The sequence below is a fragment of the Astatotilapia calliptera genome, chromosome 6, assembly GCF_964374335.1.
Source record: "Astatotilapia calliptera chromosome 6, fAstCal68.1, whole genome shotgun sequence".
NCBI lineage: Eukaryota > Metazoa > Chordata > Actinopteri > Cichliformes > Cichlidae > Astatotilapia > Astatotilapia calliptera.
Window position 1 is genome coordinate 32,106,870 of NC_137427.1, and position 20,465 is coordinate 32,127,334.

At 41.3% G+C, this 20,465-nt stretch overlaps 1 protein-coding gene across 3 annotated transcripts; it reads left to right on the top strand.

The window, feature by feature from the left end:
- Nucleotides 1-259: 259 nt before the first annotated feature.
- On the top strand, nt 260-13,380 carry gaa2 (alpha glucosidase 2). 3 transcript variants are annotated; one of them, XM_026171678.2, is made up of 21 exons: nt 260-439; nt 1,177-1,278; nt 1,468-2,040; nt 2,723-2,868; nt 3,102-3,267; nt 3,542-3,638; nt 4,147-4,266; nt 5,232-5,350; nt 5,493-5,624; nt 5,714-5,824; nt 7,008-7,121; nt 7,228-7,312; nt 7,392-7,509; nt 7,625-7,758; nt 7,956-8,107; nt 8,344-8,492; nt 8,571-8,712; nt 8,801-8,899; nt 10,460-10,624; nt 10,826-10,972; nt 11,934-13,380. In XM_026171678.2, the coding sequence occupies exons 2-21, from the start codon at nt 1,192-1,194 to the stop codon at nt 11,994-11,996; spliced, it is 2,919 nt and encodes a 972-aa protein (XP_026027463.2). In that variant the 5' UTR covers nt 260-439; nt 1,177-1,191; the 3' UTR covers nt 11,997-13,380. The 3 variants fall into 3 exon arrangements, with proteins under 3 accessions (XP_026027463.2, XP_026027464.2, XP_026027465.2); XM_026171679.2 differs by having other exon boundaries at nt 361-488; XM_026171680.2 differs by lacking the exon at nt 260-439 and adding an exon at nt 484-504.
- Nucleotides 13,381-20,465: the final 7,085 nt, after the last annotated feature.

The following is a 20,465-nucleotide window of genomic DNA, read 5'->3' on the forward strand; positions in this document are numbered from 1 at the left end:
CCACCACTTTCACAGAAGTCCCAGCTGCTCCTAAAGGCAGCACCGCTGAGAGCAAGCGTTCTTCTGACCAGTGTTGGGAAACAAAAAATTACTAACATATGGTCGGTAATTTTTATTTTACCGACCATATATATATATATATATATATATATATATATATCTCAACACGAGATATTTGTTTGTGGAGCATAAAGGCTGTATGCTCAAAGTTTGTTGGAGGGGACTGCGTCAAACGGAAGTTGTTGGAATTACGAGGTATTTTGAAAGCGCCGTAGAGATAAATAAACGCACACCGCGCCGAGCAGGCTGTGGTGGCAGAGGTTATTAACACTACGAAAAATTTAGCTTCGTAACGCGTAATTTAAAGCTAACTTTGGGCTGTATATTGCACCTCTGCGCCTGCAGAGAATAAAGCATATCCGGTTGGACGTCGCTAAAGGTGACACTCCTGTCTGTAAACGTTTGCTAAACTTAAGACTGCTGCTAAAGTAAGCTAACGCTAACGTACGTAACCTTAATGAAAAACAATAGCGTACCACTGTAGCAGGCTAGGGTGAACAGCTGTTTTATCTATTGCTTAACACCTGTAAATAAATCTCGAATGAACTTAGAGGCCGTACGTCTCCTAGGTGAACTTTGACATTCACGTGTATATCTACGCAGTAGCTAGCTAAAGTTAGCCACAAGTTGTTCAGGACCTCTCATTCGTGTGACTGGGAATAACACCGCAGCTTGGATTACGATATTAAAATATAAATTTCATTAAGTTCATTTCTTTGTTTATATAAGCTAATATAACTGCAGTTAACGCGTATTTTCCGCATGTGTGACCTTTACTTGAAGGCTAAACTTGCTGCAGTTCAAAATGCAGCATGCCCAGTATATTAGTCACGGAACAGCTGGTGTATGGTGGTATTAGGCACATTAATTGTGACATTTATTACAGTTGAGTAAATGCCTAAATCTTAACCCTAATGCTTAATAAACATTAGACATCGCAGACACTGTAGTTTGTTTGTATATTTTTTCCATTGTGCTCATTGCATTGAAATGGGAGAAACTAAGTTTCACTTCACTGTTTGTCATGCACGTCTTCCAGCAGCTTCACACAAAGGAAATGAATCGTGGCTGCATGTCTCGACTGACTTTGCTCTCCTCTGTCTCTCACTGTCATAGACTCTTATTGCCACAATGGTTTCCTACAAGAAGTTGAATCCTGAAGATGTCCAGTTTTCCAGCGCAGTTTTGTCAGAAGAGCCTGTTCAAGGCGAGGCTTCAGTGAGTTAGCTTGTGTTTATGAATCTGTTTGTCATTTTATAATCCGTAGAGGCTTACAATTTTTACGTTTTAGTATATTATCTCTTTCATTAGGATGACTCACAAGAATTAGGATCTTTATGAGGAAAGTCTGTATTTTACTGTATCCAGTGCTGAAACTGGATTTTTACTTCATTCCTGTGTTTCAAGGCGCTGGAGCCAGAGGACGCCTCATTGCTTCAACGTGGACCTTCATGCTCCGTCACCACGGGCCTCCTGGTGATCGGCTGCCTCCTGCTGGTGCTCTGTGGAGCATGGCTACTGGGTGCTGTGTTATGGCTGCACACTCCCAACCAACAGGAGCATAAACCGCCACTGCCGGGCCCAGGACAAACACCGGGCCCCAAAGTGCAAACATCAGCGAACGATACTGCTGCCTCTTTCCGCAGTGAGACATGCAGTCTGATACCAGAGGCGTGGAGGTTTGATTGCTACCCTGAAAGAGGGGTGGTTGTGACCCGAGAGCTGTGCGAGGCAAGGAACTGCTGCTTTATCCCTGCGTCCACCGCTTTCTCCTCTGCCAGTCGCCCGTCAGGGAAAAATGGAATCCCTTGGTGTTTCTATCCTTCAGAGTTCCCTTCGTACTCGCTCGTGTCACTAAATGACACGCTGCTGGGACAGAAAGCTACGCTCGTGAAGGAGGTGAAGACGTATTACCCTGGAGACATCCTCACCATAGAAGTGGAGATGCGTTATGAGACGGACAAGCGGCTGCGTGTCAGGGTGAGTAGAGGTTTCACATTTAGTCATGGAAAACATAGAAGGGCAAAATTTTGGAAACTTACAAGTTGATGAATACATTTTGCTCATGTTCATGTATTAAAGAGCCTTTAAAACTTATAATTCATGCTGCGTTTTTGCACTGATCTTCTGTTTCTGTGTTCATTTTCTTAATTGGAGGAAGCGACAGACCAATAAAAGAATTAGTATTTGGTTTAAATAAAAGGGTATTATATAAAGGCTGTAATTTGGAAATTGGCACGGGCTAAACTGCCTTATAGTCTTAAATAAACATGATTGTTGGACAGCGATAGTTAAGAAACTTTATATGAAATGACTGAGTCACACTGTAAGAAACCTAAATGTGGAAAAAAGATGGGCAGATGGACTTCCAGTGCACACATCTGTTGATTCTTGCTTTGCATATAAAACAAACATGTTGACCTTTGCACTGTGATAATTTTATTGATTAATATTCATGACAATAAAGATAAGAGAAACTACACCTGTCTATTACAGATGTAAGGAAAATTTGCTCTCCTTTGCATTGCATTTTTCATTTCATCAGGTTCAAATCTAATCCTGTAAATTTGCTTGATTAATTAAGTTGTTTTTTTTTTTTTAAATTCTGATAAAATGTTTGTAACAATTACTGTCAGTTAACCACAAATTTTTCTCCATCAAGATCACCGACCCTTCAAGCTCACGCTTTGAAGTTCCCATCTCCGTCCCCACTGTCACCAACAAGACAGAAAGCCCAGATTATATCATCGAGCTCTCAAAGCAACCATTTGGTCTTGTGGTGAAGAGGCGCTCAACAGGAGCAGTACTGTAAGTCTGAGCTGAATGGGACATTCTGAAATGTGAGGAATAAAATATCTGATTCAGAGGGATTTTTTTCCACTTGCGGCTCTGTGTTGTAGGTCTCATTTGGCTTACGTTGAAGAAAAGGGCTGTAGTTAGATTTCCTCATTCATATACATATTGGATACTCTTAACTGTATATATGTATTCAGTTATGAAATAACAGTCTCATTAATGCTTGTCCAAATGTTTCCTGTTAGTCTGAACACCACTGTGGCGCCTCTCTTCTACGCGGATCAGTTCCTCCAGTTCTCCACTTCCCTACCTACGCAGTTCATTTATGGCCTGGGCGAGCATCGCTCCACCTTCCTGCACGATGTCCACTGGAACACGCTCACCATGTGGGCTAGAGATGTGCCTCCAACGGTAACCATCAGTCACAGACACAGCTGCTGTGTGATCCCTCAGATGTTCACGTTAATATAGTTTTTGTCAGTAAAATGATCAGTTAGTTATTCTGTCTGATCATCTTTGATACTTTGCTGCCATGCTCTCACGTTTGCAGTCAGTTCACAAAGCTGTTGCAGGCTGTCTTTGGAGGATGACAGGAGGCTGAATTAATTTTGTTAACTGGCTGGATAAAACTGCAGATTACATGAAATGTATTGTAATATCTTTGCATTCTTCTTCCGTACTGTAGGAGCAGACAAACCTGTATGGGGCTCATCCATTTTACCTGGCAATGGAAGATGGAGGGAACGCACACGGCTTCTTCCTGCTGAACAGCAATGCAATGGGTAAGTCTGTTAGTCACCCTAATACCTTCTGGTTTCACAATGTGCAATAGGTCACATACACAAACACTCAGGAACAGCAGAATAAAATGCTTAAGCTTACAAGTCAAGTTCACATGACAGCAGCTGACTAAGTTAAGCAATTTCATAAAAGCAGAAGTTACAAATGGACTTTCCAGTGTGTGACAATAAACTTCATATCATACTCAGATGTCATATTGATTATTCAGAGCTTTGCCAACACAAACTGTAAAACGATTTGCAATGTACTGAAGTTTTAATAAGATTTGTTTCATTTTGCCATTGAACTAAGTTATGTTGAAAATCACCTTTAGATTATTATACAGACCTCTGTTCTTTTCTGCGTTTGTTTTCTGTGTTGTTCTTTCACAAACTGAAGATGTAGTTTGGAAATGAGAATGATCAGCCTAATATCTTACTCTATTTTCTTCTAAAGTGCACGTTTCTTTTGATGAAAAATGTCTCATCAGTTTCTTATCTGTTTTGTCAGACGTGGCCCTCCAGCCTACCCCGGCCCTTACCTGGCGTACTATTGGTGGGATCCTTGACTTTTACATTTTCCTTGGTCCTGATCCTGGTTCAGTGGTTCAGCAATATGTGGATGTTGTAGGTCAGTAGTAGCACTGTGATGAGATGCACATATATGTAGGCATGTGTACTGCACCCTGATCCATGTTTTCATGGGAGAAAACCTCAAAAATCAGACGACCACCCTTTGAGCAAACACTTGGCAAAAGTGGGAAGGAAAAACTCCCTTTTAAGTGCTCTACTGGGGTGATGCAGTACTATAGTACTATGTCAAGATAAGATGGAGCCTGATTATTCAAGACCTTGTATAGACTTATCACCTCGTGTGATAAGTAGGATTTTAAATTTGAGTTAGGATTTAACAGGGAGCCAATGAAGAGGAGCCAGTACAGGAGAAATATTCTCTCTTTCTGGTCCCTGTCAGGACTCTTGCTGCAGCATTTTTGGAACAACTGAAGGCTTTTCAGGGAGCTTTTAGAACAGTCATATGAATGACAGTAGTCCAGCCTAGAAGTAATAAATGCATGAACTAATTTCAGCATCACCCTGAGACAGGATAATTTTAGAGATGTTGCACAAATGGAAGAAAGCAGTCCAACATATTTGTTTAATATGTGCATTGAAGGACATGTCTTGGTCAAAAATGACTCCAAGGTTCCTCACAGTGTTACTGGAGGCCAAAGTAATGCCATCTAGACTAAGAATCTGGTAAGACAGATGATTACTCTGGAAATATCTCACATTATAAGCAGGAAATCGGAGGTCATCCAGGTTTTTATGTCTTCATGACATTACTGTAGTTTAATCAATTGCCGTGTGTTATCTAACTTCATGGATAGATGAAGCTGGTTATGATCTGTATAGCAATGAAAATGTATTCTAGGCCTGAGAGAAGCATGTGAAATGTAAACAAACTGGTCCCAGCATAGAACCCTGTGGAACTCCATTATATAAATAACTCCAGCCTTTTGCCTCTGTCACCTTGAGTTTGTCCTGTTTTTGTTTTGAGAATCGCCGCTTTCTTTTCATCCATCTTTGTTGACACAGGATACCCAGCGATGCCAGTCTACTGGGCCTTAGGGTACCATCTCTGCCGATGGGGCTACGACACGAGTAATTCTACGTGGGAGGTTGTCAAGAGCATGAGGAATTATGGGATACCTCAGGTAATTTCTTTTGTAGTACGTGTCAGTGTTTTTAGTTTTTGTTCTTTTGTAATTAACCCTAAACATATGCATTTCTCTTAAGTAGCTTTAGGATGAGTGAATTCATTTTATTATTAATAATAATGAGTCTGTTTAATCGCAGGATGTCCAATGGAATGACATTGACTACATGGACAAATTTATGGACTTTACATATGAATCAAAAAAGTTTGACACACTACCTGAACTGGTCAGGGACCTACATGCTCATAACCAACGCTACGTCATGATCCTGGTATGCAAACACACGTGTACTTGGTCTCATGTGTTTTGTGTCTGCTTTGGCATGTGAGTGTTTAAGTGAGTTGTTTATTAATCCTTCAGGACCCGGGTATCAGCAGCACACAACCCGAGGGCTCATACTGGCCCTTCGATGAAGGTGTAAAGAGAGGAGTTTTTATTAAAGATGCTGAAGGGAAAACGCTTATTGGGAAGGTGAGACATGAAGCCACACAACCACATTAACTGAGCCATGTTCTGTGACGCAGGATTAATGAGTTAGGGAAACATGTTGAGCCTAGAGCCTGTATATGATGGTGCTGGGCTTTCTTGTTCCAGAGTAGATTTAAGTATTTGTGAGCCCCACTTTTTCATTGATTCTTTTGCTGATGAAATAATCAAAGTGCACAGTAGATACTTAGCAGAGATGTTCGTTGTTGTGCGTCTTGTTTCACAGGAATTTTAAGCATAAATATGCCTGGGCCTAATCTGCTGCTAAGTCAGTATTGCTGCTATTAAGATGTTTTTATTGGTATTTATCACAGAGAATATTCATTCCTTCATTATGGAGGCCATGTCAGACCTGAATACACTTATCTAATGTTAATATTGAGAGTGCACCCAGGGGTAAAATAAATACTTTCACTGATGAATTTACAGGATTAACAGTTTTCTGCAACATTCCCCTCTTCTCTACTTTGATGTACCTGTGTTGTGTTTTGCTGTAATAAGTCTTTACATCCTTTATCTCTCCTGCTGTTTCTCTTGACTGATTGGGCAGAACGTAATTGGTTCATTTTGTGCAGAAGATGCAAATAATGCATCAGAAGCCTGCTTTTATTTTAGCATGCGCAGAGACCCCGGGCTTTCTTTGAAAGCTGCTAACTATCATTGTGATACCTGCTGTCTCAAATCAAATCCCCAATCAAAGAAAGCAGAGTTACACTGAACCAGCTTCTTACTCCACCAGTTCTTCGATCACTTAAACCCATGTAGACGTCACTGATTCAGAGGTTTTAATAGAAGTGTTCAGTGTCCTGACACAGAATGTGAGAATCCATAAACGTTCTGTCTTGAGCATGGAAAGCGACCTACTCCTGACCAGGTTATGTTAAACATAAGTTACCATGGCGATTTAGCAAGACAAAAAGAGAGCCCCGTTCATGTACCAGAAAACTCTGACTTTAGGCTCATCACAGCTCACTCACTCATTAATCTGGGCGGTACTACAGTAGCTACAGTATAGCTGAAAGCTTTTGAAAGTTCTCCAGCTTCATTAGCTCTACGTAATTCAGCTGGACCGGTTCTTAAGTGCAGCCTGGCGAGCCCAATAATAAATGAACATGGTTTTGAATGTTAAGCATGAATTTAAACTAAAATTCTTTCTTCCCGTTTCCAGGTGTGGCCTGGTCTCACGGCATATCCAGATTTCTCTGATGAAGTGGCACATGAATGGTGGTATGACAACCTACAGATGTTCCACGATAAGGTGGCGTTTGATGGATTATGGATTGTAAGTATGAGAACAGTGCAGGCTGTTAAATAAGTAATCACTGACTCCTGCCTAGATGTCTCCTTATGATTATTTAAAGATCTGACAACACTTCACTTGGTTTTAGGACATGAATGAGCCATCAAACTTCCTGGATGGATCGACCAGTGGCTGCCCAACAAACAATCTTGAAAACCCTCCTTACACTCCAGGTAGGAGATTGGATCTACAACAGAGATCACACTACAAACATACAATACATTTGGGTTTCATGGGGTCTTCTGCTTTCAGGTGTACTGGGAGGTTTGCTGAGAGCCAAAACCTTGTGTGCCACCGCGCAGCAGAAGCAGTCCATACATTACAACATGCACAGTCTGTATGGACTGATGGAAGCTAAAGCCTCTGCAAGGTTTGATGCTCTCAATACTCGGATGTACACACGCAACGGAAATAAAACACTACAATACTTCTTCATTACACACTTTGTCTTGTTGTTTTCACTTCCTCTCTGTCCCCGTGTTCAGCGCTCTGAAGCGAATTGTGGCAAAGAGACCTTTCGTGATCTCTCGCTCCACCTTCCCCAGTCAGGGCATGTACTCTGGTCACTGGCTTGGAGACAACAGGAGTCAGTGGAAAGACCTTTACACTTCTATAGCAGGTCAGAAGTTCAGCAGATACAGATCATACACACTGATGCATAAACGACGACACTGTGGCTGATCTGTTGTCGAAAAACTGCTTATTTGAATTCTTGGATAATCTCTTCTATTATTTATCATTTTGGATTTGAGGATGTTTCGTGTGAAATTGTCCGTCTCATCGTTGGATATTTAACTCCCATTTCCTTCTGTGCAGGTATGCTGACCTTTAACCTTTTGGGCATCCCGCTGGTGGGAGCAGATGTCTGCGGCTTCAGCGAGGAGACGCAGGAGGAATTGTGCGTCCGCTGGACTCAGCTGGGAGCTTTCTATCCGTTCACACGAAACCACAACGCCATCAGCATGAAGGTAAGAGTGTCCTCTTCAGTTTATCACTTACAGGTTTAGCTGTGCTTCTGAAAATTGTACTTATTTGTTTATTTATAGTTTCGTGATGACACCTGAAACTTTTACATCAGTGTTTGTTTTGTAGCTTGAGACGTCATTTGGAGAATCTAAACATGTAACTGCATGTCTACTAATGGATTCATTTTTCTATTTTGCATCTCCTACTGTGTGTGGGGCTTATTTTTGTGGTTTTACAGCCTCAAGACCCGACAGCTTTCAGCCCGCTTGCTCGCACAGCCATGAAGGAGGCTCTGCTGCTGCGCTACTCTCTCTTCCCTGTTCTCTACACTCTCTTCCATCACGCGCATGTGCACGGACACACAGTGGCTCGACCAATAATGTTCGAGTGAGTAGGAATCCTAAAAGCACAGATTTTCATGTATTCCGTGTGTTTCCGGGGTGCATAACTTTACGTACTCAAAAGGTTTCCCAAAGACGTGAAAGCCTACGGCATCGACAAGCAGTTCATGTGGGGGAAGAGTTTGTTGGTGACACCAGTGTTGGATCCTGGAGTGGTCTACGTGGATGGTTACTTCCCTGAGGGACTGTGGTACGACTATTACACGGTGAGACTCTGTGAGCGATAGTGCGAGGACAGAGCGTATGGTGACTTGATCAGAGTGCTTATATCATGTGTGTTCCTTTACTTCCCAGGGCGACTGTGTGACCAGTAAGGGCGAAGAGCTTCAACTCAATGCGCCTCTAGATAAGATCAACCTGCATTTGCGTGAGGGCTCCATTATACCAACACAGGTAAAAGGTTTTTCAGCTAAAACGGTCCTGTTACAATGCTGGATGCTCAAATTAACCATGGGCAGACTTTTAAATAGTACAGTCAGAATATGTGGCTGTAATCCCTGTAAACCTAAGGGCATCTTACACTGCAGTTTGTTTACTCGAACCAAAATCTGTCATTAAAAAAAAAAAACGTGAGAATGTTCAGTCTGCTGATTGGCCAAGTGCGTCTGAGGCGGGAGCAACAACAGTAAACAAAGGAAGTGTTCTGTGTTCTGGATGAGTAGAGAACATGGAGAATTTATGCTCATTTTACAGCTACTTGATTGGCCGTACTGACCTTCACATATGTATGGTACTCTCCCAGATCCCAGAATGCAAAGCATGACAGAGTGGGTACAGGAGCTGCTGTAGCCTAAACTTGCAGCGTGCACCTGCTAGTTTGTTCGGATAGAAGTTGGATCCTGTTCACACCATAAACAATCCACTCTGCAGTAGCACTCAGCAGTAAAAGTGGCAAAGTGTAAGAGAACAAGGTGAAAGCTTTGCCTTTAACTCCAATATTATTATTTTTGCAATGAAATTTAGAACAAGTTTACCAAAGTTTGAAGGAAATTTAGGCTAAAATGGGACTTTTCACGCTGAAGCACTCAACTTTGCTTCACATTACCTTGGCCGAGGTGAGAATGCAAATGTCTGACTCAGACTGAACATCAAACAGTCTTTAACCTGCCAGCCGGTCAGTAAACCTTGTGTAGCAAGCAGCACAGACCATACTGCACTGTGTAAGGGGGAGGCAGCCCTACCTCGTCAGCTTTCTCGTCGAAACCCCACAGAGCGTTTCCAGAAGTGTCAGCGTGTCTGAAACAGACAATCTCCCGTTGTGTGCTAGATATGAAGGGAAAGCACATGCATATCTACACTTGTCGCCGATATCTATCAGTGCATATCTGGCAGGGGTGTCCAACTCCAGGCCTCGAGGGCCGGTGTCCTGCAGGTTTTAGATGTGTCCTTGATCCAACACAGCTGATTTAAATGGCTAAATTAGCTCCTCAACATGTCCTGAAGTTCTCCAGAGGCCTGGTAACGAACTAATCATTTGATTCAGGTGTGTTGACTCAGGGTGAGATCTAAAACCTGCAGGAAACCGGCTCTCGAGGCCTGGAGTTGGACAGCCCTGATACATGGTTTATTGGATTTTATTATTTGAACCTTTTGAAACCTCTGCATCTCAAACATAAAAATATAACATTTAATCCAAACACATTCAGATGTAATTCACACAAATTATGCCAAAAAATTTTGTTAAATTTTTTTTGTGCTATAAACGATGATATCTGTGGCTCCATATGCTACCTCCTTGTGTTGGACTTTTGCCTTTTAAAATAACAAACAAACTCTAAGTCTGTGCTGAAAACTGAAGAATGCTGAAAACCGTGTGTGTGTGTGTGTGTGTGTGTGTGTGTGTGTGTGTGTGTGTGTGTGTGTGTGTCTGAATTTGTGATTCTACTGGTCAGACGTGTGTGTGTCTTCCACTTGATTCACATTCATGTTTTCTCTCTGTGCATGTTTGAACAGGCGCCCAACCTGACCCTGTGGGTAAGCACCGGTCAGCCTCTCCACCTCGTCTCAGCTCTCTCTCAAGATGGTTCAGCCAGTGGAGATCTGTTCTGGGATGATGGAGAGACCATCGACACCTACGAGACCAACCAGTACGCCTACATCATCTTCAGCATTGCTCAGGTGCTCACCTTCATCTATTTTGTAGAGTACAGTAATCTACCCTGCGTGTTTGCTCCAGCCTACTTTATCTGACTTCACACATCATGCCGCTGCTCGTGTAGATGAACTGTGTCTGGACCTGTCTAATTTAGCTGTTTTCAGAGAATCTCACCCGTGTTGTTGAAAAATGGTTTGAGCTTTTTTTATTACCTTATTTTGTAGAACACAATGACATCCCAGGTGCTCTCTAACCACATCGAGGCGTCATACATCACTGTGGAGTCGGCCTCCTTCTATGGTGTGACGGAGAAGCCGAGCAGAGTGTTGGTGAACTCCCAAGATGCACCGTTTACCTACAGAAACAACCAGGTGAGGTTCTGAGTTATGTGGGGTCTTTTTTGTTTTTAGGTTTGGAAAAAGAAAACGGTGACACATCATAAAAAAACTTAAAAAGACTGACAGGGCAAACAGAGAAGTGCACATGGTGAATCAAGCCTGCAGAGCATCACAATTATGTCAACAGAGAGAAGAAGCGAGTCTGAAATCAGTTTCTCATGACAGCGACCTTTCTCAGTTTAACAGACTCCACAGCTGGAGACAACCACATCAGCAGCACAACAGAGAACTCAAGTATCTACTGGGTTTTCCCACCTTTGCAAAAGAGACACCCCCCCCCCCAAAAAAAACAAAAAAAACAAAAACCTGGTACCTTTGGTTTTTACCGAAAGATGCTTCCTTGTTAAAGCTGCTAGGTTTCATAAATCAGCCTTGTTTCAGTTTCTAACACAGGATGAAACTGTACCCAGTATTTCCATCTTTTTCCTCTTCCTTTATTTTCAATTAAAAATATTTTTAAATTAATTTGATTGTTACTTTACACGTTTGTCACACAGTGTGTACTGTGAAAGCTGTCATTTTTTTTTTGCATTTGGGCATTAAATAATTAATTTGATCAGTTATTTCGAGAAATGCAAAACTTTATGATATTAGTCCAGCACAGAAAAACTGGCAGCAACATGTATTTAAGGTATGAAATGTAAATGTGGTTATCTTAGTTTTATATTATAGAATTTTCTGATGGCATTGTTATAGATGGACAAAAAGCAGTGATTTAAAAAAAAAAAGATCAATAATATTATTGAATAAGTCTTGAATAAAATATCAAATTAGTAGATTTTAGATTTAAAACCCTGTATTACTTGTGCTCATGAAGCCATGTGTTATTGCCATGGTGTTCTGTAGCTTTAATGCAGACAGCAGATAGTGTTGGCTTTGGTTTCACATGAAGATTCTCTCCAAACAGTAATGATGCTTTCCTTCCTCTCTGCAGGTGTTAACAGTCGCTGATCTGGGTCTCAGCCTGAGTCAGAACTTCACCATCAGCTGGATGTAAGCAGCTGTGAAGCCACAAGCTTGCACAGCGCACCATCTCCAAGAATAAGAACAGCCATTTCTTTCAAATTATTTTGGCTCTTGACTCAAAGACACTCGATGCGAAATAGGGATGTCGGGTAATTTACTTCATTGATGGTCGTCGCCCTTTAAAGAGCAGTATTTCACTTAACTCTTCAAACCTTTCCTTGGGATATGCCTGTATAGCTCTGCAGCAAGCGTAGAAATGAAATCACTGGGGCTCAACATTTTCACCATTCAGATGTCCTTGTCAGTGTTTCCACATCTGCATTGGGTGTCTTGCTCGTAGGCTTCGTAAGGGAGGGATTCACTTAAAAAAGATCACAGCTGCTGACGTCAATGCAAACGCGCTTGAATACAAAGGTTGCGTGAATGTTAAGAGTTTATACCCGATGATTAGGAATAAAGAGCCAAAGCAAAGTGTCCGTCAGTTAGGAGTGAAATTTAAGGTACTCAGGAGCGAGGGGGTCATATTGTAGTGTTAATATCATCCTAATGCAGGCTTTGCACAATTAGTCAAAATCGCCTTCCTGTGCTCGGCATGCTTTGAAAAGCTTGTCATCACTGACCAATAGCAGTTTAGACGCAGCTTTAATGTCTTTGGAAGACCACTCTCTTTGTGTGTATCTGATTTATATTATAGTTTGGTCTGGGTAGTCTATACTAAGTTAATGTAATCAACACTGCATTTTTAATTTTACTTTTGTTCCCTTTTTTAAGTCCTCGTGAGCAGAAAAATGACGTGCAATAAATGAGTGAGATAAAATTAGCTTCCTTAAAATGTGACAGCATAGTTCATCATGTAGTTTGTTCCATGTGCTTGAAAGTTGTTTACAGTCTGTTTTGCACTAATTAGTACTGCAATATAGGACAGGTGGGTGTGCCTTATGATTCCTTTTCTTCTTTTTCTTTGTTTTTAAGCATCTCTGCTTTATAACGTCAGCCCCTTTTCAACGCTGAAGACCATATTACTGTTAAACACAAGAAGGACTTTGCTGATTACAAGTGTTGTACAATCATTTTACTGTGACTCGTCACTCTGACAGAGCAGAATACAAATGAAAGCTAAAACTTGTTTTCCTTGTTTTTAGATCAGCACTGTTCATTTCTGCCTAAATTTGAAATTGATTTAGTACATTTGCCGTGAATTAGTATTTCTCACGGATTCTTGTAGACAGCACTGGAAAAGAATATGCTGACAACGACATGAATGCGTGTTCGTGTGATGTACTCATACTTCAAGTGTCACCAACAGTTTGCAGTATTTTATTTTGAAGGTATTATAAATTTTATGTGCTCAAATTGAATTTCAGTTTGACTTTTATTTGAGTGTAACATCAGACAATAAAACATTTCAAAATAAAGAGACTTCCTGTTTTATTTGTTTGTGTTTTAACTTGATGTACAGTTTTGAGGCCTTCTCTTATAAAGTAGTGAACAGATGTTTTTTGTATTGCTTCTTGAAGTGCTGAAGTAAACTCGCCAGCAGAGGGCACGGTCTCCCAATGACCAGGACAGGACTAAGCAAAGTACATCCTATGTTCAGTAGGTTGTAGAATCACATTCAACAGCAAGAACTTGAAGTAATCAGTTTCTCTGTAACTTTATCAGTCTCGCGTCATGTTGGAGGAATGCTGTCCCACTCGTTGCAGTGTTACTTCATTTCTTTGAGATATGTGGACATTGGTTTATGCACAACTCTCACAGCATTGGAGTCAGCTGAGGTATTTGGCTGAATCATTGAAACACCTTCATCCTTCTGTTTCTCACCTGTCCTGTTGCAGATTTGCTGCTGTCATCAGGATCATTATCCTGTTGCATGACCTAATTTTGGCCAAGCTTCGATTGTCAGATAGACGACCTCACATTTGACTCTAAAGTCCTTTGGTATACAGAGGAGTTCAAGGTCAACTCAATGACTGTTAGCTGCCCAGGTCCTGTGTCTGCAGAAGAAGCCCAAATCATCACCCCTCCACCACCATGCATCACACTTGTTCTAAAGTTTTGTTTTTCAGCAACTCTGTTGCTGTACACTAAAGCCAAAAATCTCTACTTTGGTCTTGCATGTCCAAAGAAATTTGCTCCAGAGGTTTTTCCTGTTTGTTCAGACACAATTTGGCAAACCTAAGCTGTGCTGCCATCTTCTGACTTCTAAATAAGTCACACTTGTTCAAACCTTTTCCTGATTTAACTATCATGAAGTTTAACATTTAGCATGTTAACTGAGGCCTGTAGATTCTGATATAACAGAGTAGCTCTTGGGTGTTTTGCAGCTTCACTGAAGGTTGCACAATTGTGCATCTGCCAGAGAATCTGCTTTTATAAAGGTACTCACACTTGCTGATGATCACCTTATCAAGTGCATTTGATCAGCACCACCTGGCTGCTACTTACCACCTTAATTATTATGGAAGCAGTAAAGGTGTGCTTATAAGGGACTACAGAGTCCTGTGGAGTCCTTTTCTTCCACATGACTGTAACTGTGTAATTGCCACTCTGGCAACAGAGGATGTTTCTGACACACTTTGTAACATGAGAAGAAAATAATACATTCTCACCCCTCAAAACCTCACCGGGAGTAGCACTTTATCACTAGCAAATGTTCAGTAAGAGTCATTGCACATTGAAATATTTCTTATCAGGAAATGACAATTGTTCTTAACTGAAACTGTAAGCTGTACGGTTAATGTTTACCTTATACTTATTCATAGTTTGAGTGTAGCTATAAACAAGGTTGAGATCTGTGTATGTGTGTTTGTTCAAATTATAAGGCCACTCTCCTGTTCCTCCTCTTATTTTCTCATCCTGCTGCTCTGCTTTTTCCATCTCTTTCTCTGTAATGCTGTTTCCCTTTAAAACCCTCATTGCATCTACAGACTAGACTAGACTCTCCACTCTATGAAAGTCAGAAGTTATTTAGATAACAGTCTCAGGATGTCCGTCATTAAGATACCGGGGTCATCTGAGGACTCTTATAAATCATTTTGACTCTTAAGAGTTGCATGTTCTAGTACGTGTTTCTCACCATAACAAACTAACTGGAAAACATCATGGAAAAGGAGCCCTGACGCTACGCCAGACCTTTGACCGGATCTCTGAGTCATGACAGTAAACTATTGCTTCGTTGTACCAACAAAAGCTCCAGAAAGTGAAAGTAACAATTGCATGCTGAAATTGTCCTCCATTGCTGATAAACTAGGCTTGCAATAGATGTGTTTTTATTGGCTGTGTGGAAATGTTCACAGGCTAACTGTTTCCAGATGGGACTTTGAGGAGAGCACATATATCATTCAGCAAAAGGGGGAGGAGAGAGAGCTCAGAGAAAGAGCAGCAGGGGTCTGTCAAAAGCATTCAGCTCTACTGACGAGGGCATTTCCTGTCTGGATTTGGGAGGATTAGGCATTCATGCGTAGGGGGGTGTTTGTATGCTTTGCATGTGGAGAGTGGGACCAACACACAAGACTTTTTGTGGGATTCTTGTCCGTGTTTGATGTGTGCAACTTTGCTTGTAGGGCAAACAGTGATTTAGTGTCAGTTGTCTGAGGAAGAAACTTGGAGCTGCTAGATTGTGTTCCAGTCGGGCTTTTCTGAATTTCTGCTTTGTCACATTAAAGTTTTGCTGTATGCTACATAAAGCAGAAACTGAATTTAAAATAAACTAGCAGTGTTACTGAGAAGGCCTTGTTGCGTATAAAAAAAAAAGGAAGAAAAATCTGGAAAGTCATAAAAAGAAGTTAAATGCAGCTTCATTGTTCACTTCGAACGTTCCTTTGCAGCTTGCAGGAGATATTTTTAACAGTAAGAGTTGCTGACATGGGACAGAGACAACACCAAGCTCTTTTTTTTTTTACTGCACTTGCATTTGTTTCCAAGACACTTGACCCGTTGCCTACTGGTGGTGGTCAGAGGGTGGCTGTGGCTGCAATGTAGCTTGCCATCACCAGTGTGTGAATGGGTGGATGACTGAATGTGTAAAGCGCTTTGGGGTCCTTAGGGACTAGTAAAGCGCTATACAAATACAGGCCATTTACCATTTTTACCATATTTCTGTTCACTCTACAATGCTGGCTATTATGTGAAGTCTTGTTTTTTGACCTGACTCTAAAGATTGTACAGGTTTCTGTGCAGTTTGTTTTCAGCAATGAAAAATCAGAAAAAAGAGGAAAGAAAGTCACACATGGACGAGCCTCTGTGCTGTTTAGTATGTCAAAAATGTTGCATGTTAATGCTTCACTCACCTGACTTTCCTGAAAAGGAAAGTAGATTAAATTAGTAGATTTTGACTGATGGTAGACGTGTATTGAGCTAAATCTGACCTGGTGGTGCTATGAAGGCACCGTGTTTCACACACAGACACATTAAAGTTGGATGTGTAGTATGGTAGGTCTGAAAAGTGAAGCCTTAAACTTGCATTCTTTTGGTTTGCCAGCATATGGTTGCAAAAATTCTTTGGGTTGTACTGAGGTTTTGCAAAAACATGGCATTTTGTGGTGGTATGGATCAAGCCAGTACAGCCTCAGACACACCGGCCTAGAGACTGGTCTGCAACCACTGCTTGTGAGGGAAAATGAGTATTCCCTGACTGTTTGCTGGAGGTTGATGGCAGTCACTAGAGAAATGACTGATAAACTTCCAGTTACACAGGTCTACAGACCAGTAATGGATCACCCCCTGACAACTACCTGTTGATAAGAAAAATGTGTTTGCTAAATAGTCAGCATAAATTTCCCTATTTTTGCTGTCGGTTGAAGTGTGTATGGAAGTGACGAACACTACAACTACTCCATGAGTTGTAGTGTAAAATACTACGCACAACAGAAATGGGCACCTTTTGGCTTTACAGTAAAATTTGAACTTTTTGAAAGATCCCTGCTGTAGCCCTGAGGTGCAGCGTTTACTTTGAAGGCTACCATTCTACATTTCTGTCTTGCTCCGAAACTTTTCAAGATTTACTTCTGCTCAGCTAGTAGTTAACAAGCCTTTGTAGACAAACATGGAAACTGCATTCAGCTGTGTCAGTCAGCTTGGAGCCAAAGCTATCGCAGTGAGGTTTTTGGTGCAGCACCTCCTTCACAACTGGTTTCACACAGCCAGAGCCAGCAACTTGCCAACCTTTCCAGTCTTGGAAAATACGCTTTTCCCAAGGAACCAGTGGTTTGGTATCATGTCCAACATGGCTAACAACTCTTGTAGTCTTCAGGAGAAGTTTAAGGAAAAAGGGAATTGGCTTTCTTGCTCTTTGTCCATGGTAAACACTTTCCATGGGCTCAGTCACTAGTTTGCTTGTGGATGCATTCATGGTATCGCGTGAGAATCCCTCTGATGCACTGCAAGATATTTCAATCAAAACCAGGAATGTGAATCTTGTGCTGGCAGCAGATAAAAGTTTATTCTCCAAAATATCACCTGGCATCAGAAACGTATGTGAAAGTTAGGGCTGCTCCAAGTATTCTGCAGGTTGTTGTTGTTACTCAGGGGCTGTCAGTTTATTTTGGTAAGACTTTGAAATCTGGTCTTGCTCAAAGGTGTGTTGAAAACTGCTCGGTGACAGTTAGCCCAACATCAAGCCAAGTGTTTACTTCATTATCAGATTTTGTCTCCTTACTTTTGCTTTCTGTTTGCCCTCTGCTATGTGATTCATGCTCACATTGTATCACATCATCTGCTCTCTGCACAAGCCAACTTTAGCCTGAAAGTCCAGTAAATTCCACCTATCAAGCTGAAAGATTTCCTTGATGGTCTGAAGCTTGGATTCATTATTCGTGATCTGAATGGCATCCATTTAACTGTTCCCGTGAAAAACTCGTATGCTGCAGGCAAGCAGCATCTAACTGTGAAATTCAGGAGGAAAAAAAACCTATTTGACCTCAAACAGAGAGAGGAAAAAGATGATTCAACACACATGGAGTACATACAGCTGACTTCCCAGAAAATCCTCTTCATGGGAAATAGTAAGCCAAACTAGGGGTGGCTGTAGCTCAGGAGGTAGAGCAGGTCATGTGCTGATCGGAAGGTTGGTGGTTTGATCCCCGGCTCCCCCAGTCTGCATACCAAATATCCTCAGGCAAGATGCTGACTTCCCAAGTTGCTCTCTGATGCATCCAGCACTGAAAACCATAGAAAACAGTGCTTACGTGAATGTGGCATGTTGTATAAAGTGCTTTGAGTGCTCCAGGAGAGTGGAAAGACGCTATATAAGAATCAGTCCATTTACCAATTAACCAGAGCAGTAGTCAAGAAAATGAAAGTTTGGTTCAACACAAATTGTAAGTGTAAGAATATAACCCTTTTTTAAATGTTAAGTTATGCCAATGAATGTCTGAGACATGTTCAGAGGTGCATTATGCTTTACAACTAAAAGCCACAGTTTCACTATCCTTTTCTGGTTGGAGGGTGAAAGCTAGACATGTCATCTCCAAGAGATGTGCTTCTACATCACTGCTAGAGGGTGGAAAAAACCCCACATTCACAGCTTAGAGTCATCAAAGTAAGGCGTTAATCATTACCTTTTTTTTTTTACCTCTATTTTTGGTTTCCACCAGTTGTTCAAGACAAAAACCAGCTCGTAAAAGCTCCTCTGCCACTGAAAATAATGCTCATATAAAAACCGTGACCTGAATCATGAACGAAACACAATGAACCAAATCAGAGAGAGCTCGGAGGAACTACCGCGTTCAGCAATAACTATGTTTGAGAGTTAAGGTTCAGATGTGAATGTATACAGCAACGCCTATGAGAATCTGAACACCAGCGACTGGAAAATGAGACAGAGGTGAGATTTTTTTTAATCTTGTGCACACAAGTTAGGAGCTCTGCATCTGTAGATTGAACAAACTCAGATTTTAAGGGTTTGTTAAAATGCTCCAAATACAGACAAAACCAAGGTTATTTTACTCTGCTTGAAAATCTCAGTGACAGTTTAATATGTGGTGTCTAACCAGCTGCTTACTCTGGATGTCATTACTTTGTGCCCCTGTAACATTGCAGGGAACCTGGCAGTGATTTGGAGTAAACATGCTCATTAAAGAAGTGTGTAGGTGTGCCTTCTTTCATCTTCAACATTGCTAAAATTAGAAACATCCTGTGTCAGAGTGATGCTGAAAATCTAGTTCATGCATTTGTTACTTCTAGGCCGGACTGTTGTAACGATTTATTATCCGGATGTTCCAAAAACTCCTTGGATTCATGAGACAGACACCCTGTCTATTATTAAAATTAGTCTTGAAAGTTCTATTTTGGCATGTAGAGCTGGATCAGCTGATCCTGAGCCATCCCTTAGTTATGCTGCTGGTGCGCTTCCCTTGATGGACTCAGCATTTCTTGGCCACACCCACATTTTCCACACATCACGTGGCTACATGCCATTACTGCATGCCATACACTTTATTTTAGACTCTGCTTTTGTTTCTTTGTTCTCTTCTCTGCCCCCTCCCGGAGCCTGGTTCTGCTGGAGGTTTCTTCCTGTTAAAAGGGAGTTTTTCCTTCCCACTCTCAACTATTGTGAACTGATGCAATGAAAAAAAGAATTGAAATGCAGATCAAATTTGGGTAAAACAGAACAGAGACAGTGGGAAACTGTTCTTTTAAAACTCTCTCTCTCACACACAATATAGGAAATCATGTCAGCAGAAAAAAGATAATCATATTTGCCTTGGATGCATAAGCCAGAGAAGACACAAAGGAGCTCCTGACCTCAGGAAGTCACAGACTTACTCTGAGTGCTGGGCCCAAGCCAAGATACACGAGAGGATTGTAGCAGGAAGGGCATTCAGTGTAAAATCTATGCCAAATCCAAACATGTGGATCCATCCATCCACAGTGGTGACCCTTTAGACAGCAGTGGAAAGTACCTTTAATACCAGCAGATACAGGTTATACTGTTTTTGTTTTTAACAGAAACTTGTATCTTATGATCAGGTATTGCTGCCTCTATCATTTTTTCTCTGCATCTAATTTAACTGAATTCTTTTAAGAAGCCTGGCAGAAAGGTGGGTGAAAATGGATCCTTGCACGTTTGAATGAGTAAACCCGGCCCTCTGTTCTTTTGTCTTACCCTGCTGGATTTTGCAGGTGTCAGGTAACTCAGTGAAGAGACTACACCCCTCTCCTTCAACACACCCAGCAGACAGAACAAGACCGGGCAAACTGACTTACACAAGAATAAGCCACACCTAGCTTTCACTCTTTATCCCCTTATAACTAAAATAGCTCATTACAGACATTAGGTACATACTGGGGCATGTGTTCCTGTTGTTAGGTGGGATGTGGGTACTTATAGATTTTTGTTTGTTAAGCTCAGGGTGGAAATCCTTCAAATAGCTGCAAGTTCCCAGTAATGTTTCTGGGTATCTGTGGGAGTCTAATGACCTGAGGTCACATTTATATTACATACTTAACACATGCAAAATTACACATGATGGTTTTCTCTTTGTGGTTTCTACGTCTTCTC

Excerpts from the sequence above, each read along its gene's own strand:
- gaa2 (XM_026171678.2), top strand. The coding sequence starts at position 1,192 with ATGGTTTCCTACAAGAAGTTGAATCCTGAAGATGTCCAGTTTTCCAGC. Across the intron at positions 2,869-3,101 it reads CGCTCAACAGGAGCAGTACT|TCTGAACACCACTGTGGCGC; the intron begins GTAAGTCTGAGC and ends GTTTCCTGTTAG. Across the intron at positions 10,973-11,933 it reads TTACCTACAGAAACAACCAG|GTGTTAACAGTCGCTGATCT; the intron begins GTGAGGTTCTGA and ends TCCTCTCTGCAG.